The sequence below is a fragment of the Lissotriton vulgaris genome, chromosome 6, assembly GCF_964263255.1.
Source record: "Lissotriton vulgaris chromosome 6, aLisVul1.2, whole genome shotgun sequence".
Classification (NCBI taxonomy): domain Eukaryota; kingdom Metazoa; phylum Chordata; class Amphibia; order Caudata; family Salamandridae; genus Lissotriton; species Lissotriton vulgaris.
In genome coordinates, this window is record NC_141694.1 from 1803155561 (window position 1) to 1803177181 (window position 21621).

General features: G+C 46.2%; 1 protein-coding gene across 1 annotated transcript in view; it reads right to left on the reverse strand.

The window, feature by feature from the left end:
* Positions 1-918: 918 nt before the first annotated feature.
* Positions 919-21621, reverse strand: part of LOC147709538 (fucolectin-like) — a 187947-nt gene continuing 167244 nt past the window's right edge. Inside the window, exon 4 of the mRNA XM_086928076.1 lies at positions 919-1335. Coding sequence (XP_086784202.1) covers positions 1170-1335 — 166 coding nt within the window. The 3' untranslated portion in view covers positions 919-1169. The remainder of the gene's footprint in view (positions 1336-21621) is intronic.

Sequence of the window (21621 nt, forward strand, 5' to 3'; positions counted from 1 at the left end):
GCAGTTTTCACACTGGGCTGCAATTGGAGAGTTTATGCAGATTAGCTTACAGGAGCTTTAGGCAGGGGAAAGTTAACTTTCTAAAAGTTACTTTTAAGTAATACTTCCTTTACCATTGAGTTTCTCTTTTAAAAAATGATAAAAGTACTTGTTCATCCATTTTCCTAGCTGGTCCCTAACTCGAAATGGCAGAATTAATATCTAATAGTATTTCCTAGTATTTTCCTATGGGGCAGCCAGCCTCCCTACACTGAAAATAGGTTTTAGATTGTAGTCACTATAAGGACATTTTAACATGGCGTTTATACATGTGCTACTTTGCATTACCATCCACCCTGCCTTAAAGGTTACTTATTAACACTGAAAAGAACGTTTTTCTCGTGTCAAAAAGGTATACTTCGAAAGTTTGGGATGGAGTTTTTTTTTTTTTTAACTTCAGTAGCCGGGCTACAGTGGTAAGACTGGAGTCATGGTTGCTTCGTCACGTTAGTGGACGATAAGTTAGTGCTGTTTTTCACAGGTGACATTTAACTTTCCATACCGTGTTTGGATTTTGGTGAACACATACTGTGGTCTTTCAGAAGAGTTAAATATGCCAATAAGGGTCCAGCCAATTTGCCACATTTTAGGGGTTAGACCACCGGCATTGAATACCTGTGTCCCAGAGTTCAGAGTTTATAAACATGAACAATAAAACATAACCTCAAAAAAGTGGGTGTGCCTACATAAAGGGGCATTTTGTCACAAGTTGTATACAGGACAGCAAGAATAGGTTGTAGTTGTGTTAATTTACCATTAATCATTAATACCACATCGCACAACCACTGAAAAAGTACTGTTTTGGTGTCTCAGCTTTTTAACAATTGCCTCTTTCAGATTATGGTTACAATACAGAATACATTTAATAAAACTCAAACAACCTTTACAAGTATATATTTATTTGAACTGAAGGACACATTTCAATATTTCCAAATTATTTTTTAATCAAATGAACAAAAATGAACAAAATAGACATCAACCTAGTATGGTAATTTGAATTAGCAGTTCATGTTTCAGCAATTGGAAAAAAACTGATGCGTATTCAATGCATTCATTCAATAGCGCTTGAATATGCAATTTCCTGTGTGATTTGTATTGAGTATAGCTAGGAGGCATTTGAGGAAATGCCTTTATTTGCCCTGAATGTGTGGTTCCGGGTCAGCAAAGACCTGCACTTCACAAAGCGTGAGGTACTCCTGCCGGCCTCGTATAATGACGTTCACATAGCGACCGACCATTCCATGGCAGTAGAATGTCTGGGTGGCGCCGGCTCCGATTCCGGAAATGTAGGCACACCTGGGGAGGCAATGAACAGACAGAGATTGAATAACTCATTCATGTTTTAAGCGATCTGCATCAATTTATGCTGTTCTTTTCTCCATTATTGACGTTAAAATTCAGTTTTTTTTAAATGTGTTTATTATTTCAATAAGCATATTGGGATACAAAGAGATACAATTTTGAATAATCATATCAAAAGGTGAACAACCCCCTAACCTACCCCTCAGCAGGACAGGCGATAATGCATCATACATTAGAACTAGAAGTATACTGTACCACAGAAACAGATATGAGTGGAGGAACATCAATTAGTCGAGAAGTGTTGCCGCAGCATGTAAAATTATTACCTTCTACAAAGCAGTAGGGGAAATATTATCAAAAACTGCATTAAAATTATCGCAAATTTAGCGTCAGGAAACTGCTGCTAAAGCGGCGATAATGGACTTGATAATATACCCTTGTGAATTCCCATAGAAGCTCATGTTCACAAACGAACGTGTGTGTGAGTTAAAATAAAGCTTGGGGTACCAAGAATGACTTTATTCTGGGGGTGCCCTGCTCTAATTAAAATGAAAACTATCCAGTACTCGCTGGAATATTATGCGTGTTATATCTGTCGGACTGCATCTACCTAATTGGTTAAGTATACAGACCCCAACAGTATCCGGCGGGTTATATAGGTTGTTGAAACTTCAATTATTTGGTTGCTCCTGCGTTGTCTCGTCTATCTCATACCCCTCGCCGCCGAACCCGGGTCCGACAGAGATAACACGCAGGAAACACCTATTTTTCTCTGAGCTACACACACTTGAATTTTTGTCTGAATATTAGACATTAACCACACTGACGTAGACAGTTAACACCATAGATATACTTTCTACTGATAGGTCCTGAAGAATCGCTAGCCATTTGCTTTAGAGCGAGAAACATGTCGACCGACCACAGCACAAACTAAACCGTGACTCGTAAAGAGGAAGCATAATATTCCAGCGAGTACCATATAGTTTTCAGTTAAATTAGAGCAGGGGACCCCCAGAATAAAGTCATTCTTGGAACCCCAAGCTTTATTTTAACTCACACTCACACGTCTACCCACTTCTGGCCCAACACCCGCACTTCATCTATACGGAAGTTGGATAAAAGATCTCCGCCAAAGAGCCCCTCTTTGAGGTGTCGCCCGTTGGGTATTGCACCGCCGACCCAACGAGGAGCAAGCCCAGATGATGAAGCATGATACCTGAAGGGTGTGTGAGGGCATTACATCCAACATAATGGATGCCCAACTGTAGGATCCCTTGGGACTCTACAACATCCTTCACACCACAGGGACACATACACTCCTCTAGCTTAAGCAACAGCCCAGCAATGTTTGGAAATTACTCATTAATTGAGGGCACGACTGAGGCTGGACCTACCACATACTAAGAGTGGTGAATGCCCTTCTTCAAACAGACTTCTCCCTCTTTTTGAAAATAATCTTCTATGGGAATTCACATGAGCATATTATCAAGTCCATTATCGCCGCTTTAGCGGCCATTTCTTGCCGAAAAGCGGCGATAATTTTAACGCCGTTCTTGATAATATGCCCCTAAGTGTGGATAACAAACAGTTCATGTCAAGTCTGGGTGAGTGAGCAAATATGCAGTAAGAGGTTTCCAAAAATCTTTAGGCCGTGAGGCTTCTGGTAATTCCTCAGCATAACGCTCTAATGTATCCCTGCAGTAAAGTAAGTCCTGGATCCATTTTTTCACAGTTGGAGTGGTTTTCGCCCCCCAGCAAATAGCACCGGACAAAACAGCACCAGGGTGAGTAATGACCAGGGACTGGGCGAACGGGCACAATGGCACACAAGTACAATTGAGCTGAGCACATCTGCAGGCAAACAATGCCCCAGCCCCCAACTCCCACCAGGAGACCAATGTAGACAAGTATGCAACATCTCAGCACAGCATAGGCACAGAAGTCAAAGGCACATCGCATGAAAGAGAGAAGGGGCAGCAAAATCAGAGCTGCAATGGCGACACCCCCGAAATGCAGCACGCACACATAACATGCAGAGCACATCAACACTACAACACGTACACAGCAGAACGTAGGACCTAACTGGTGCTGACTGGGTGTAGACATTGGCCAATCACATTTGGCATTGCAGGGAATTGTGAGTTGAAAATGTACAAGTACAAACACACACACACACGTCATATTGTCGAAATGTCCACTGTCCCCCATCAAATAGGCAGCACCTCCCAAACAGCCACATTGTACACAGTCATGCAGTCTGTATGAAAACATGTACAATGCAACAACATACATGTGGGTACATTGTTAAACTGCATCTTCCCTTCACATTGCAGGAGAATCAACACCTCCTGCAGAGCAACCCGAACCTCTCTTCTCTGAAGACGAAGATGAACACCACAGCTTCGAATCTGATGCCCTCCAACAGCTTGTGGACAGCCTCCGCAGCCGCAGCATGTAAAATGATTACATTCTACAAAGCAGTAGGGACCATATTATCAAGAACTGCAGTAAAATCATCGCCGCTTTAGCGTCAGGAAACTGCAGCTAAAGCCGCGATAATGGGCTTGATAATATACCCTTGTGAATTCCCATTAAAGCCCATGTTCACAACCGAACATGGGCTTCTATGGGAATTCACATGAGCATATTATCAAGTCCATTATCGCCGCTTTAGCGGTCATTTCCTGCCACAAAAGCGGCAATAATTTTAACGCCGTTCTTGATAATATGCCCCTAAGTGTGGATAACAAACAGTTCATGTCAAGTCTGGGTGAGTGAGCAAATATGCAGTAAGAGATGGTTAAAAATCCTTAGGCCGTGAGGCTTCTGGTAATTCCTCAGCATAAAGCTCCAATGTATCCCTGCAGTAATGTAAGTCCCGGATCCATTTTTTCACAGTTGGAGTGGTTTTTGCCCCTCAGCAAATAGCTACAGCTCTTTTAGAAAACAGTGTGGAAATAGAAGTTATTCGCCTATTACAGGGTTTTACATTTTTCACATAACCAAGCAGGCATAGTTCTGATGTGCAATGCACCGGTTCCAGCACAACATCAGTGAGTATATTTGTCACCTTGGACCAAAAAGCAAATATTTCAGCACACATCCAAGCCACATGGAAGAAATCGGCATCAGCTTGCCCACATCGCACGCAATTAGCAGACTCGCGCAGACCATACTTATGGAATTGCAAAGGGGTATAATATAATTGGTGTAGATATTTAAAGTGGATGATTCGGAGATTGCAATTCGCCGTTAGGCGACCAGTCAGCTCAGGGCAATTTTTCTAAACATCCAGTGTAAGTACAGGCTCTAGTAAAGTCTGCCATCTAAGATACGGAGGTTGCTCCTCAGGTTCTTGCTCATGTATAGAAGCATTGTATAGTTTGTTGATAAGACCCTTTCGATCCCCCCCCCCCCAAAATAGTTGTAATGCCCACATTGTTGCAGGTTCCTCCGGGTAATCCGGGTAAATAGTTTTGACAGCTTGCCTGACTCTGAAATATGTGAAACCCAACATGAACCCACAATCGTTAGGCTCCTGTACATCTTGTAGGGACCTGAAACGACCCTGTCTGTGCAGATCCCCAATCTGGGATATGCCTACAGATTCTAGATCCCTTAAGGAAGACTTGTCCTTTGAAGCGAAAATGCCCGGGTGTGAAGCCAGTGGTAGACGCAGGGCGTAAACAAATGGATGCTGCACCTTTTTTGCAAGCGTCTTCTAAGCCCAGTGGGTGCATAACACGGGGTTGATTTCAGTCCTGGGACCTGCCATACCCCCAAAAAGGGTCACTGCCTGCAGGGGCAATGGAGGAACAGCGTCGGTCTCAATGGCAAGATGGGGTTGAAAACTCGGCGGGTAATGCCAGTAGTGTGCAAACTGCGCCTGCGTGCATAGATAATATAGTCGGAGGTCAGGAGCTTCAAACCCTCCCCGGTCAAACGGTTGTACTAAAACATCCCAACTACATGTAGGCTTTTTCCTACCCCATACAAATGTAAGGATTGCAGAGATTGGAGCGTCTGGACTAATGCTATATTCAACTTTATTGGTATGTTAACGAAAAAATAAAACAACTTGCGTAAAAAAGTCATCTTCACAACTACAATCCGATCCGCAAGGGAGAGAGGCAAGCGTGCCCAACGTTCCGCTTGTTCAGTGATGCGTGTACTAGCCCGACCATAGTTCTCAGATATCACCCTATCAGGATCCCTATGTAACTAAACTCTGAGATACCACACTGGTTCACTAGTCCATGTCAGCGGGAAATCCAATTCTATCTCTTTAGTGCCAGCCGTAAGCGGAAACACCACTGACTTTGACCAATTGATGCCTAGGCCTGAGAAGCGCTCAAATTTCACATATTCCCATAGCAGTTTTGGTATACAGGTAGCAGGGTCTTGGACATATAGAAGCATATCATCGGCATATAAGGAGACCACCATCTAATGCCGCAGCCGCATGTAACTGTCTGAGCTTACAAGCCAGAGGTTCCAGCGCTAATGAAAAAATTAATTGGCGACAGGGGGCATCCCTGCCGCGTGCCCCTATCGATGGGAAATGCCGTGGAAACCCAGCCATTTACTTGTACACGCGCGATCGGTGCAGTGTATAGCACTCTAACCTATTTAAGAAATAATGGAGGTAGTCCCTCCTAGAGAGGACTGTGAACATGAAATCCCAGTGAAGGGAATCAAAGGCTTTTGCTGCATTCAGCAGCACAGCCACCACATGGAAATCCGGGGTGAAGTAGTGTAGCGTGGAGAACGCTGTGCGCAGGTTGTGTGTAGTAGAGCATGCAGATACAAAACCAGACTGGTCAGGTAAGACTAACAGTGGAATAAGTGGTTGTAGCCTAGTGGCGAACTTCTCTGCTAGGACACTGGCGTCAATGTTAATGAGTGACAGAGGCCTATAGGATTCCCACCAATCAGGAGGTTTATCTGGTTTCAGCAAGGTTGCTAGCAGAGCCTCTCCCAGAGTAGGTGGAAACTCCCCTTTTTCATAAGCCTCCATAAACACAGCCATTACCCTGGGAGCTATAGCATCCACATACGTTTTATAGAATTCGCTAGGTAGCCCATCTATACCAGCAGCTTTGCAGGTGGGCAAAGACATAATAACTATTTTGACGTCTTCCACATCAAAAGACTGTATTAAATATTCCCTGTGTGCGTTTGAGAGCCATCCTAACAGAACGTCATCAAGGTAGGAATCTATCTGTGCCATTTGTGGGGCATCTGAGGCTGCATACAGCGTGGTATAGAATCTCACTGATTTCAAAAGCCAAATAATGTGTTTCCCCCTTCTCATCCGCAAGCTCCTTGATACACTCCTGGCTGCGCGGTACTGACAATTTCTGCACCAGGGAGCGACTAGGACGGCCCCCCTCCCCATAATAGCGACCAGTTGCACGCAGAGATTGGTGCTGCAATTCCTGATCAACCGTTTCATTATGGTCGGTGACCAGTTTCAGTATCTTGGCCAGCGTGTGCCAGGAGGGATGTTCCTCATAGTCCGGTTCAAGTACAGAGATCTCAGACAGCAACTTATCTATTCCACACCGAAGGTCCCGTAGCACTCTAGCCTGCGCTCCTATGCACACCCCCCGATTGGTCACCTTAAACGCTTCCCACAGCATTCCTTCACTATCAATTGACCCCTCATTGTCCTGAAAAAAAAAATTGGATTGCTTTGCCTATAGTATGTTTAAAAACTGTATGGCCAGGACCACCGAAGAGTGATCCAAAAGTGAGCGAGGTATGATTCCAACTTTCACCTCTCAGGTGCAAACAGCCTCACAGGCGAACCAAAAATCTATACGGGACCAAGTCCCAGGTACCGAGGAGACAAACATACTTTTGCGGCCATCCGGATGTCAAAGACGCCAGACATCAAACAAATGTCCTGCCTCTATGATCCCTAATATGGACTCCGCTGCCTGTTTAAGTCTCCCTGTGCTGCCACCAGCTCTATCTAAGGTTCTATCCGCCCCCAAATTATATCAGCCGGAGGAAACCCAGAGATCCAGCGCAACACATTAAAAAAAAAAGGACGGGTCATCAGTATTCGGTCTGTACACATTAACCAACAATACGGCCCTGCCACCCAACTGTCCATGTACAATCGCTACTCACCCATGCTCATCAATATCCAGCTTGACCATAGTGAAAGGAACCCCTCTTTTAATGAGTATCATCACACTCCTCAAAAAGGAGGAGTACGAGGACTCAACCTTCAGAGCTGCCCACCGCGGACCCATTCTTTATGCGGTGTCTTTGGTGAGGTTTGTCTCCTGGAGTAAAGCTACCTGCACCTCCAGCCTATCCAGGTGTGCAAAGACAGACCTAATTTTTTTCAGAGAGTTCCAAGTAATGAACTTAATCACACCACTCATACGTACACTCAGCATTGGATACATACCATTACCATGCATTTTGTCAGACGAAACGATACCCCCTCAAATCATTACAACAAATGCATAAAATGAGTACACTAGCATACTGCCCAGTTAACCCCCCCTAGGTCCCACCCCCCACCCACTTCAGCATCCCAAACTTTGCCAAAGCCATCCCAAGCCCATTAAACCCTCCACCAACAGGGTAAAACAAAACATCTATGCATTTGGGGCAATCCCATTTTGGGGACGCAGAGTGCAACTAGCCTCTCATCCAGTGGGAGTTGGCTGAGCAGGTCGCAGTATTGTGCCCAGAGGTTGGATCTTTAAAATTCAGTTTAAAGACAAACACAGACAAAGGGAATAGGTTTGATTTTGCATAGTTCATGAGGAGAGACTCATGACATACATGCACACAGAGAGCAGACACACGTCCATAGAGCCAGACACCTACAATCATTTTGCAAAGTTCAACTGACATTAGGGTCAGACTGGAACGGAAAATAGGTCAAGGCACCAAAATACAAGAGTCCCCCGTTTGTATATTAGATAGCTAAAAAAGTGACCAATGCTTGCATGCTGTGGCAGTTTTGAAATTGTAAACAGATACATGTCAGTGTTTTGCAACACTGTGTGCATGATTTGCAAGGGATGATAGACTGCATGGATTTGAGCTTGCTGCAGCCAATGTTTCTTTTATTATCAGGGAAATCAACAGTAAGAACCATACAGAAAAGCAATTATATTTACTGGGGTCAATGCACTTAGACAAATAGGCTTTAGTGGCCCTACATACCTATGCAGCTAAAGAAGTGCATCAGCAAAGCTCTGCAAGATGTGCAGCAGGGACAGTGAGATAGATCATGGGAGCCGTGAGATGCCTCAGAGGAGCACTGAGTGATGTACCGCACAAGAGCACTTTATTTTGTGCCATGTGGGTGCAGCATGTTTTGTGCATTAAGGTTGCACTAGGGTTCATAGAGGGGGGTTTGTGCATCAGATAAGCACTGAATTTGATGTAATATAGAAGCCCCCGATTCATGTGTACTAGGGTGTACTGTCATGCACAATTTCTGTACAACATGTCAATAAGCTCCATCTGTGACAGCTACATTTTGCAAACGTATTCTTATACTAGTAAATGCAAAATCAGCATGTCCAAGAATGCATTGTTCTATGGGTGCAAAGAAGATTTGCACCTTTGCATATGGATCGAAGAAGTTTGACATGCTTTAGTTCTGTTGATTTAAATTGATCCTGTTATTTCGGTGTCCAGCAAAATCTGTGATGTAAGAAATAATTTCACAGAATTTTATTCTGTGTGCTCTTCTCATAGAATTACATTGACAATCTTAACAGTTGATAAGAAAAATATGAGTAAGAATTTGGTCATCACATAGTTATATATTGATGATCCTTATGCTCTATGACTGAAAATATTGTTTCAGGTGTTAAACAATCTATTTGGGGAGATATTCTCAAGAACGTGTGATAGCTATAGCAAAATTAGCTTAACGCAACTTTCAACATTGCAGTATATCACGGGAAAATGACACTGTGTTAACTAACTATTCACAACACAGTGGTACCATGAGATAGGCTCACGATAACACATCGAATGTCCACGTTAAAACCAACGCGACGCCGTGAAAATACAAAACACAACTGCAAAAAAAGCTGCGATGAGGCCAATCGCGATACAAAAATCTGTGAAAACCAGGTCTAAGGTCTATCGGGCAAAGGACCAAGAAACCCCAGAAATGGTTCAATAAAGAATGTTCCCAGAAACATAGTGCTCTGATGAAAGCTCTAAAACAAAAACCTAGGGACAGGACTTTGGTGGCCAATCTAAGGAAGGATTACAAAACTGCAGTTCTTAAACGCAAATCTGGAATCAAGGAAGAAGCTTGGGAGAGCCTTTTATCTACGGATGTATTGAGAGATAGCAAAAAGTTTTGGGCCATTGTGAACCAGCCCTTCTTCTCCAATGATGGGAAGACCGACATCGACTGTGTGATAGAAGATGGCAGATGGGTAGCCCACTTCGAAAAGATCTACGAATCCACAGCATCTGGTTTAACTGAGAGTGCCCATAAATCCCCCAACCTGGTTATGGAATTTAGTAGTTTGGAGGTTGAAAGGGCGATCAGAGACACAAGTAAACACAAAGCCCCGGGCCCTGACCGGGTTCCTGCAGATCTCTACATCCAATACCCCCAATTTTGGTCGAAGATATTAATGAATGTTTTTAACGCAATACCCTCAGCTGGTTTTCCTTCCTCTTGGTCCACCTCTATTATTGTGCCCATATTCAAGAAAGGGAACAGAGGGGACCCGGCTTGCTACAGGCCAATCTCCCTGCTGGACTCTGCCGTTAAGATCTTGGGCAGGGTCATTCTGCAGAGGCTTGAGGATTGGCTTGGAGAGAGCAGGATCCTCTCGGAGTTACAGTATGGTTTCAGAGCACACAGAGGGACCATGGACCAATGTCTTAACCTCCACCTAATTATCAGCAAGTACACCGTGGTGAAGGGGGGACTCCTTTATTTGGGATTTATGGACTTATCATCCGCTTTTGATTTGGTCAATCGTTCAAAATTGTGGACTATTTTGCGCAATATGGGTTTGGACACAACTTTGGTTAATTTTCTGCACGACCTCCATTTAAATTTATTTGCATCTGTTAGGGTGAACAGGGATGGAAGGTGCACAGCGAAGTTTAAGTCTGGAAGAGGTGTCAGACAAGGCTGCATTCTGGCACCTCTCCTTTTCACACTGTACATCAACTCCCTGGGCAATTCATTGAATTCAGTCACCCCAGACATTCCGCGTATGGGGGGGGTACCTATTCCGGTCCTCCTATACGCGGATGACGCCGTCCTCTTAGCTCGGACTGGCACAGGCCTTCAAAAACTATTAGATCATTTTGGCCTCTTTATGGAAGCTCTCGATCTTAAGATTAACTCGACCAAATCCCATGTTATGGTTACAGGTTCACGAAAAAAACATACGAAGATCAGATCTTTTAGCTGTAATAGTTCACCAATTTCCAGGGTCCCTTTCTTTTGTTATCTGGGCGTCACCTTCGATGAGAAAGGAACATGGGGTGCACAAATGAGATTAAAACAGAACGGAGTCACTAGATCCACTACAGCCCTCCTGCACTTCTCTAAAAAACTGGGATTAAAACCTATGGAAGCTATGACCCGTATTTATAAAGCTAAATGTTTGGCAATTGCCTCTTACGGGGCTGCCATATGGGGCTATGTCTCATGCCCAGGTATTCAGATTGCAGAAAATAACTTTTTACAAGCCTTATTATCACTACCTAAATCTTCTCCTATACATACAATTCATAATGAATTAGGCTTGGGTCACGTTACTGACCTCTTAAAAACGGCCCCAGTGATATACTGGGTTAAAACGTGGACAAACGAGGAAATCAGTTTAAATCATTGTATCCTCAAAGACTGTTTGTCTCTGGATAAAGCCAATAACATCCCGTGGCTGGCGTATGTTAGAGCGGCATGCGCGAGGCTAGGGCGTCCAGAAATGTACTCTTTACCACACAAATTAAAAAAAGAGGATGTGAAGTGGGTCAAGCTGCATTTCCAAAACTTGTTGGAGTCTGAAAGGGAAACGGTTGAATTAGGTAAACCAATGGTACGTTCACTTTTCCAACTTTCCTCAACTTTAGCCATGGAACCTTATTTGAAATATGTTACCAAGCCTTACCATCGCTTCCTACTTATAAGGTTCAGGTTTAATCGAATACACCTTGTGCTCGGCTCACAATCAAAGTGGGGCTTACCAGAAAACTTACCCCCATGTACCTGCGATTGTTTCTCTATACAGGACACCCTCCACTTAGTTATGCTTTGTGAACATTATCTGGTGGCTCGCAAAAAATTCCTGGTACCTATTCTGAAAAATTTGAACTTTGTCCAGGTACGGCCAGCATTATTAGATCTACAAATGCTGAATTCGGTACAGACAACATATGGGGTAGCTTGTTTTCTGGCAGCAGCTGCCAGACAAAATAAACTAAGAACGGCTGCTATTCCTAACAACCAAATTTGACACCTGTATAACTTTGTTGGACACCATTTAAACTTTGCTGATACAGTCACTTACTTTAAACAAAATTCTTTTTTGTGCTTTTATGAAGGTGTAGTAATGTCTTTTCATACATGTTTAATTGAGTTTTAAACTTGCTTTGTATACTATGTCTTGCTTTTATGGTTTTAAATAACCGAATAAAGTTTCTTTGACTGACTGACTGACAGTGAAAACCAGTGACAGGCCTGCAATTCACTCGCGTCAGGTGGGAAAAATCACCATAAAAGTAGAAAAAAACAGACAAACAAATGCCAAACAACGTTGTCAGGGAAGGCCAAGGAGAAGAGTAGGAAGAAGCGGTTCAGTATGCAGGAAAACAGGATCCTGATAACGGAGGTGGTAGAACACCATCAACAACTGTTCATCACCTCCACTGTGTCATTGGCAATCAAAAATGGACTATGGTAGTTTATCGTGGACAAGGTGAATGCATTGGGAGTGCTAAAGAGGACATTGGTAGAGGTCAAGCGGTGCAGGAATTATGTCAAGTGCAAAAGCAAGCTGAAACTCGCCTACAACCGGAAGGCAGCAATGCTGACTGGAGGTGGGAGTCCAGCGTCACAGGAGGAGCTGGACAATATGAAGGAAATCGTGTCTACAGTCATCAGTGGGGAGACGGTGGCAGGAGATGGGGGACTATAAACTGCTCATCATGACCGGCACACTACAGCACCAGGGTGAGTAATGACCAGGAACTGGGAGAACGGGCACAATGGCACACAAGTACAATTGAGCTGAGCACATCTGCGGGCAAACAATGCCCCAGCCCCCAACTCCCACCAAGAGACCAATGTACCCAAGTATGCAACATCTCAGCAGTTCATAGGCACAGAAGTCAAAGGCACATCGCATGAAAGAGAGAAGGGGCAGCAAAATCATAGCTGCAGGTGCGACGCCCCGAAATGCAGCACACGCACATAACATGCAGAGCACATCAACACTACAACACGTACACAGCAGAATACAGGACACAACTGGTGCCGACTGGGTGTAGACACTGGCCAATCACATTTGGCATTTCAGGGAAATGTGAGTTGATAATGTACAAGTACAAACACACACAAGTCATATTGTCTAAATGTCCACTGTCCCCCTATCAAATTGGCAGCACCTCCCAAACAGACACATTGTACACAGTCATGCAGTCCATATGAAAACATGTACAGTGCAACAACATATATGTGGGTATATTGTTAAACTGCATCTCCCCTTCGAAATTGCAGAAGAAGAATCAACACCCTTTGCCGAGCACCCCAAACCGCTCTTCTCTGATGACAAAGAGTACCACCACAGCTTTGACTCTGATGCCCTCCAACAGCTTGTGGACAGCCTCCGCAGCCCACCACCAGGAGCAGGGCAGTCCTGCTGCTACGAGGAGAACCCACACTCTGCACGTACCACACAGCAGGCAGCACCGACCACCACAGCTGCCTCTTTGGACCCCCACGAAGAATATATGGCCTTCCAACGCCGTTTGTTGGGAAACATGCGGAGCTTAATGAAGACCATGGAGCGGGCGAATGCGGAAAGAGTGGCTGTCACGGCTGCACACCAGTGAGTGGTAGCTGGGTTCCTCAATGACCTCAAGACCATCCTCATGGAATTGCTGCCACAAGGCCTGGCACTGATGCATGCTGCTGCTACCACTACATCCACATCTCTGCCCCCTGAAGTGTCAGTGCCACACAGTGCGGCAGACATTCCACCTCCGGACCCTGAGGTGTCATTGCCACACCGTGCAGGAGATAGAACACCACCACCCACATGTGAGGCACATGCAACACCAGTGGACAAAGATGCGGATGAACCTGTCTTTGTGGTACGAACGACACAGTAGCATTCTTCTCCGCCATATGGCCAGTTTCTGCTTGGTCCTGCCCTCTGCATCCTCACCTTCCACTGTCCCCGATGCACTCTACGACACTCACCTTGGACCTCAACATGAACTGCCATGTGCCGTTTGATCGCCAATGACATAGCAATCAGACTGGGGACTGAACTCTTCCTCTTCCTTTGGACTTTTCATTCCCTAGAGGACTCAGGCCGGCCCTCCACGGGCCAACATCGTTATATGGGGTTTGCATGGCCCTGTACTGCTCCAGATGCAACACTCCACAGAATGTGCAATAAACATGTCTAATCACACAGATGTGTCATGTCTCTGGTCTTTCAAGTGTGGAATTATGGATGAATATAGGCTCCGTGAATTCCTCTTATGTTCATGTGGCTCATGTCGTAGAACTTGGGTCACAGGGTGACACATTGCCAAATGCGGTCCGGGTTGCGCAGACACATCAACAGGGGCACACATTAGTTACTTCCTTGTCCAGCCCAGTACGGAACCACACCCAGAGCCCCGGGGTCATTGTTCACACCCTTATGCTGGACTAGCATACACCAGGGCAGCCCACTCCACCTTCGCTCAAAGGGGGGTGGGGCGGCAACGCTACATGTTTCAGGTCTTCCCTGTAGTGATCTGCTGTCACAGGTTTAGTTGTCAGCATGCCACTGCCACTCCCTCATGGCTGGTGTACACCCACACCACACCCATCCAGTACACGCGTCACAGTACATGTGCTCTGCCAATAAAAAGGGACGGGTGCACGTGCTCAATGCCATTTCCTCTCTCCATCTGGGTGTATCTGTGTGGTGTTCGTGTAGGCATGAGGGCCTAGGGCCCTGCAACATCACATTCCCCCAGCCAGGAGGTGACATGATGGCATCCACACCACAATACCCAATCACACAGGGTCCATGACCTTTGGGACACAGACTTGGTGGCACCGGATAGACTGCGGCAGGCACAGGCACACCGCCACAGGAGGGTGACTTTCGGAGCACTGAGGAAGGGGCACCTTAAATGCTGAGCGGTTGTGCAATCTGCGATGATGCCCTGTCCCGGCGGTCCAGACTGCTCAGGATTTGTGTGCCCTGCTGGATTGCAGTCAATGGAATAATACATATACTTTCTTTAGTAAATGCAAAGCATAATAGCAATATCAGCTGAGGGTTATGAGGGACGTTAGAGAGAGAGAGAAAGCTCATGACACCAAGGTTTACATAGCAAATAGATTTGTATTGTTTTCATCAGTAAAAAAGTAATAGCATATAAATTGTACACAATACATTTCTAACAGTGCAAAGTATCCCAAGTGTCTTTACAGAACCAAAGAACAACAATTGAGTGACATTGGGTGAAAATATTTACAGGGTTTCAAATAAAAGTATATGCTTTTCAAGGAAAGCGACCGTTCTCTAATAAGGACAACAGAATATTACAGCCACTATATACAATCATAAGCGCTCTTTGAGTGGTTCGCTTCCATAAATCGTCGACTGCGTTTCGACTCGACTAAGAATAAGGGGTCTCGTCAGGACCAAGGGATAGGGGACATAAAGCTCATTCGCGTGAGGAGTGTCAACCGTGTGTGTAAAAAACAGAGAGTAAAGAATTACTCACAGTGAACCCAGTTGGGTTCACTGGTGGTGGTGAGTGAGCAATCGATTGCATAGAAGGAGCGCTGGATGTCTCGATGTATTGGGCAGCCCACACTGGGGCTGTGGAATTGTGGGGTAATAAACTGACTTTCTAGTCGTGGGACCACTCGATGGCTGGTCGATAGGTGCAGACCACGATGGGGCGTTGGTGGGGTAAAAAGTGCCACGGATAATGCCTTGGTCACTGGCTAGATAGCAAACATTCGTCTGACAGTTTCCGACTGCTGATTTGATGAATAACATACCCCTGGGCGTCGCCTCCCGGGTCACAGAGTTAGTGGCACCTCAAGGGCTGAGCGGGTGTCCAGCTTGCGATGATGCCGGGTGCACTGGTATGTCCTCTGCCATGGCGAAATCAAGGCCCAGAATCAAATGTGAGACTTGGTGGCCTGCAGAGCGGGGCTGCATGATGTGGAGGGTGCCATGTTCGCGGGCCCTGGGCTTGGGGCTAGCACCAGCACGTGGTGGCCCTAATTGCGACATGCAGATGGCAGAAGGTGAGCAGTGAGGCCTGGGTGCGCAGGGGCGTGCATGCACCGCTGGGCGGCGGGAGGGGCTGGGGTGCAGCTGCCTGGGTAAGCAGGGGTGGGCATGCACCGCTGGGTGGCAGGAGGGGCTGGGGTGCAGCTGCCTGGGTGCACAGGAGCGGGCAGGCAATGATGGCGTGTGCAATTGAATGTACTTTGCCATTCATGTATCTGGACTCTGTTTCAGATGGCAGATCTGTTTTAGATGTGGTACCTGGTGAACTGCACTACATACCAGCATGTGGTCGGAGACACAACGGTCAGTAGGTGAGGAGTGAGGCCTGGGTGCACAGTGTTGGCACTCTCTCTCCCTATCCATCTCTTCTGTTATCTGTGTCTCTCTCCCCCTCTCTTTCTGTCTTTCTCTCTCCTGCTCTCTGTCCGTCTTTCTCTCTCTCCCCCTCTCTGTCCGTCTTTCTATCTCTTTCCCCCTCTCTGTCCTTCTTTCTCTCTCTCACCCTCTCTGTCTGTCTGTCTCTCTATCCTCCTCTCTGTCCGTCTTTCTCTCTCTCCCTCTTTTTCTCTCGCTCTGTATCTCTCTCTCTCCTTCGCTCTCTCTCTGTCCTTTGATGTGCAGAAGTCACATCTTCTCATCTGGGTTTTTGTTCGGCAGGCTGCGACCTACAGATTGTCCCAAGGAGAGCAGCCACGTATCTTCATTTCTGTTCTGTCTTTATTTAAAATACATTTTTGTTTATTAATTCGAAGCTGAATGTGTGATGCTCATTTTTGTGATAACACATGCATGTCACCAAATGTGATTGTGCGACATCAGGCGGAACATTTGGTACATGTTTCGTGTAGTTGATGTGGCATTTCTTTGCCAAGGGGGGGGATGCCCGGGTAGGGGGGGGCCCTGGGGGAGGTGGCAGTGGGTGTTATGGGCCTGCATCGTTGGCTCCATGGCATCTGTTGCCCTTCATGTTTGGCTCTGGGCTGGGCTCCCTTTTCTGGTGCAGACTGTGGTCTGACTTTACACCAGGTCAGAGCAGATGTTACTTTCCTGTTGCAAACATGCCTTATCATCTATTTTGGGTTCTTATCGCCGATCTGGCTGGTCATTGAAAATGTTGCGGAGTGGTGTTGTTGCACCTTTTGGCACGGGAACGCCTACTCTGCATCTTATTAGGGATAGTTGCGGGGTCATCTGTTGCAATGTTTTTTGAGGGTGCTATAGTAGTTTAACTGGTGATAAGGGCTGTTTGCACCAGCTTGTGAAGAGGTCGATACACTTATTACCACATTGGCTGCGATAAAGGGTGGTTAACTTGGCGATAACGCCTTGAGAATATGCCCCGTAGAGTACTCCACATACTTAATTGTAGAAACACGCTACTATTGATTTGAATGATTTCACTTAACTGGACTATTTCCTTTTTGCTGGCTTACTTTACTTTTCCTTGCAAAACCCCAGTCTCTTGCAGAAGGTCTTTGAAACGTAGAAGACGTGGTTCTTATCTTGTGTGGATAAGAATGGTGCTCCAGATTTTGGGGCCATGAACTGGGAAGGCTTATTTTCTTTGCTTCTTTTTTCCAATTACCAATGTCCAGGCTACTGTTATGTTGTTTCCCCTTCTAGAGCATGGCTAAAAGATAAACCGGGATGGTGGTGTTGAGAGCTTTATAAGTTATATAGATGGTCTTAAAGATGTTCCAGGCTGCGGGAGGGAGTTAGTGTAAGTCTTGAAATGTAAAATCTGGTTGGATTTCTTCAAGCCCTTCATCAAGCCTTTGATAAGCAGTGTCACTGCATGTAGGATATATTTTAGGGGTTAGAGAGACCTCTGAGCATGGTTTTGCCTCTGTGCTGATGGGAATGGACTAAGCCTTACTTAGTTGTTGAGAAGTCAAGAAATTAATTAATTGTTTCCAGAGAGGGTAGATGGAAACAAGTTTCCCTATGATTTTGGATAGAAATTGTTTTTTGGTTGGCAGGAGTAAGCACACTGCCAAGCAGGAACCACAATCCTATTTAGGGTAAGCCTACATTACCATCTGCTTACCCTCTGGTTGCTTGGCACACATCAGTCAGGCTTGACGTGAGACAATGTGGAAAGTATTTGTGCAACTCCACAAACAGTAAAACAGAGAAATCACCACAAAAGGACTTCACACCAGGTTAGAAATATAGAACTCATTTTATAAATGAAACAAGACCAAAATGCCAAAAATCTAATCAGTAAAAGTCGAGGTATGACTATTTGAAGATTACATGTAGAAATAGTGCTTAGAAGCATTACGCGGTTGATGTGATATCTGGTCGTGGCGGACCGAGGCAAAGTCAAGAGTTCAGGCCGACTGCGATGAAGCGCAGGCCATATAGAGGGACCCACTTCAGCCCACTGAACAAAAGTACCTTGATCGTTGGTTTGAGTCAACGAAGATGTGGGGTCCATCCAGCCGATTGATGCATCGGTGATCCCTATGCAGTTGATGTGATGTGCTGGAATGAGGTGGTTACATGGTGCAGCAGGTTTCTCCACACCAGTGGCAGCGCTGCATTTGTTCCGAAGTACCAGTTCTGGTCGAGATGCGCCTGTTCCGATTGCGATGCGCTGATCCTGTATTCCCAACAGCACTACTGTGTTGGTTCTGCTTTCACAGAAGAGGATACATCGACTCTTATGGAGCAAACCACCTAGGCCCACTTCCAAGGGTGCAGGACTGTGGTGACACCACTTGGTAGGGCAGAATCATATCACAGACGGTAGAGTCTAAGTGTTGGCGCAGGTGGGTTGGAAGTCTTTTGTATCCCTGAGGTTTCAATCAGGAGGCAAGCCAATGAGTGCTTGGAGACACTCTGGGTTCAACTGATATAGGTCCAGTACTTCTCAGCCAGGCAACAGAGAGCAGTAGGGCAACACAGTAAGTCAGGAGCCCAGCAAACAGCAGTCTAGCAGAGTGGCTGTTCTTCAGAAGCACAGCAGTTCTTCTACTTCCTGAAAGAGTGGTCACAGATCCAGAAGTGTGTGGAGTTGGTGGAGTCAGAGCTCCAGTACTTATACCCAGTTGTGCCTTTGAAGGGGGAAGACTTCAAAGAGGTGTATTTGAAGTGCACAGATGTTCGCCCATTCTGCCCTGGCTCCAGACTCACTACAAACAGGGAGCTATGCAGCCCTTGTGTGTGGACAGGAAACACTGTATTCAAGTGTAAGTGTGAGGCTGTGCCCAGCTCCTCCCTCCTATCCTCCCAGAAAGATCTATCAGTCACACCTAAGGTCCCTTTGTGTGTGGCTGTCTACAGGTAATTCACAAAGCCCTGTGTAGTATTGCCGTGTAAATGATGAGCAGGCAAGCAGAAGTAGGGTGCCGCTCCCTGATTGAAAGCGCTCATACCTTGGATTGTGGAGGACTGTGGAGGTTCTTATCACTTGCTGACTTTCTGTGGCTCACTGCTGTTTGGTGTCTAAATCGGGACTGAGCTATGATACCACCGGGATTATGGGACTGCAAGGACCAGCATTCCCAGTTGTTACCAGCTGGTGCCTCTTCCCGTAATCAGCCCGTCTACCTGCCTGCATCCTTATAACGCCTCACGGCCCCCGCTTCGCGGGAGCCGCTCGCTGATTGAAAGCGCTCATACCTTGGATTGTGTAAGGACCGTGGAGGTTCTTATCACTTGCTGACTTTCTGTGGGTCACTGCTGTTTGGTGTCTAAATCGGGACAGAGCCACGATACCACCGGGATTACGGGACTGCGAGGACCAGCATTCCCAGTTGTTACCAGCTGGTGCCTCTTCCAGTAATCAACCCGCCTCCCTGCTCTATATAATCAGGCCCCTCCCACGCAGTGCGGGACGTGCCCTGGCGAAGCCCGGGCCAAGGGCGGGCCCGTCTTAGCCCGTTCGAGGACGAACGAGGCCGGGCCGGGCCACCCCACTAAAGCTTCGGGTGTTGTAGTGTGTGTTGTCTATTGTTTTTTCTGTTTGGCAGTATTTTTTATAACTTTTGCTTGCTTGCCAATCAAACAGGATTTCCAATGGCGCTATGCTCTGGGAAGGGTAGAAAAGTTACACTATCCACTACTGGGGGGGGGGGGGCCGGCGGTCACTGGGACAATAATCAATTCATTACGAGGGCAGCTGCGGTAGTGGAAAAGGAAATAGCCCTAACAGAGAAGCGCTTGTCCCTAAATCTCCTAACGGGAAGTGCTCGTCTCTGGGTACAATTGGGTCTGCGGTAACTCCGGTTCACGTAAGACACAATGAACACCCAGGTGTTCTGAGCCCTAGTTCCAGTTTAGTCTTAGTAGGGTTAGATAGTCCGGTGGCAAATACCTCCTTGAACCTGACCACCGACAGCACCATTTCTAGCGGCTCCCGGAGAAGGGTATCCAATTTGAATTCTTCACCTAGCCCCCTATCAATAACCAAAATCCTGACACAGTAGTGGGTAAAGACACTACGTTAAATCTAGCTTCTGGTAAAAGGAAAAGAGGGGGAGGTACTCAAAAGGGTGGATCTGCAAAACTACCAAAGAAGAATAGTTCTAATCCTGGGCCACCATCCTCAGGCCAGCCCTCCAGCTTGAGCACAAATATGCCTCAACCCCATCAACCACCCACTCAAGGTAACGCAAATGAGGGGCTTATGGCTGAAATGGAAAAATTAATGAAGTCACTGATGCTACCTCTCTTGGAAAGAACAAAAATGATAAACACCAAACTGGAGCAACTTGAAAAGCTAGTTCTAGCAAACTCCAGTTTGTTAAACAACATAGTGAAAGGTGGTGAGGGTTCTGAGCATATAACACCCGCAGGTCAAGCCCAAATACCCAGAGGGGGTAGTAGGGACTCCCAGCCTGCAGAACATGATAGGGTGGAAATTCGGGTCTCCCAACTTCATGCTGAAATATGCCCGTCAGAGAGTGTTCCACCCGGTACTAGTAGGGAGGGGGTCCCAGGGGCAGGTAAGGTAGCTAGCAAACAACCCGCACTGTATAAACGGGTAGCTGAGAGGATGCCAAGCAAGATAACGCAACCGGGAAATGAGGGCGTTAAACAAAGGCTGCTCTGTATTGACCTACCCGTAGAGTCCATACCGTATACCGTTATTTTGGCAGGTTTTCCTGGGCTTAATGCTGACAAAGAGGAATCCCATAGAGAATTGAAAAATAAAGTCTCCCACTGGCTCAATAAGAACAGAACGCTCCCAGCTTTATCTAATGCACAGATCTTAAACGTTAGAAGGGTGAGTTGGGTGGGTTGCAGGGTTACAGATATTATAGAGGGTGATTGCGTAATTGTGAACTTTAGAGACCCATGGGTTGTTGAGTATATATGTCACGATGCTGGGTCCGGCAGACCAGGAGACATTCAATCCCCAGGCCTTAACTACTTTTACGCACGAGTGTCCAGAGGCCAAACAAATCATACCTATGTGAATTGGGCAAAGAGACCCCACGGTGTTAATCCGTTCACCAGGGTTGAAACTCACATCCCTTTGGCAAATCGTTTTAATGCTCTTACAGATCTGGAGGGGGTAGATTGGCATGAGAATATCCCAACAGGCCATACAGGGGCTTATCCACGGGGCAAGGTTTGTCATGATGGATGTTATTCTGGGGAGATGAACCACCTGGAGGGAGATTATTTCGGGATGGTAATTGCCCTGGCCATAGCAGAGGCACCTGCCTTTCTACCGGGTTAGCCCCAGTGCATCCTGGGGTGTCTACCCCGGTGATGGCAGAGGGAGGGTGGACGGATGTCCAAGGCTTGTAAAGGTTGGCCATTGGAACCC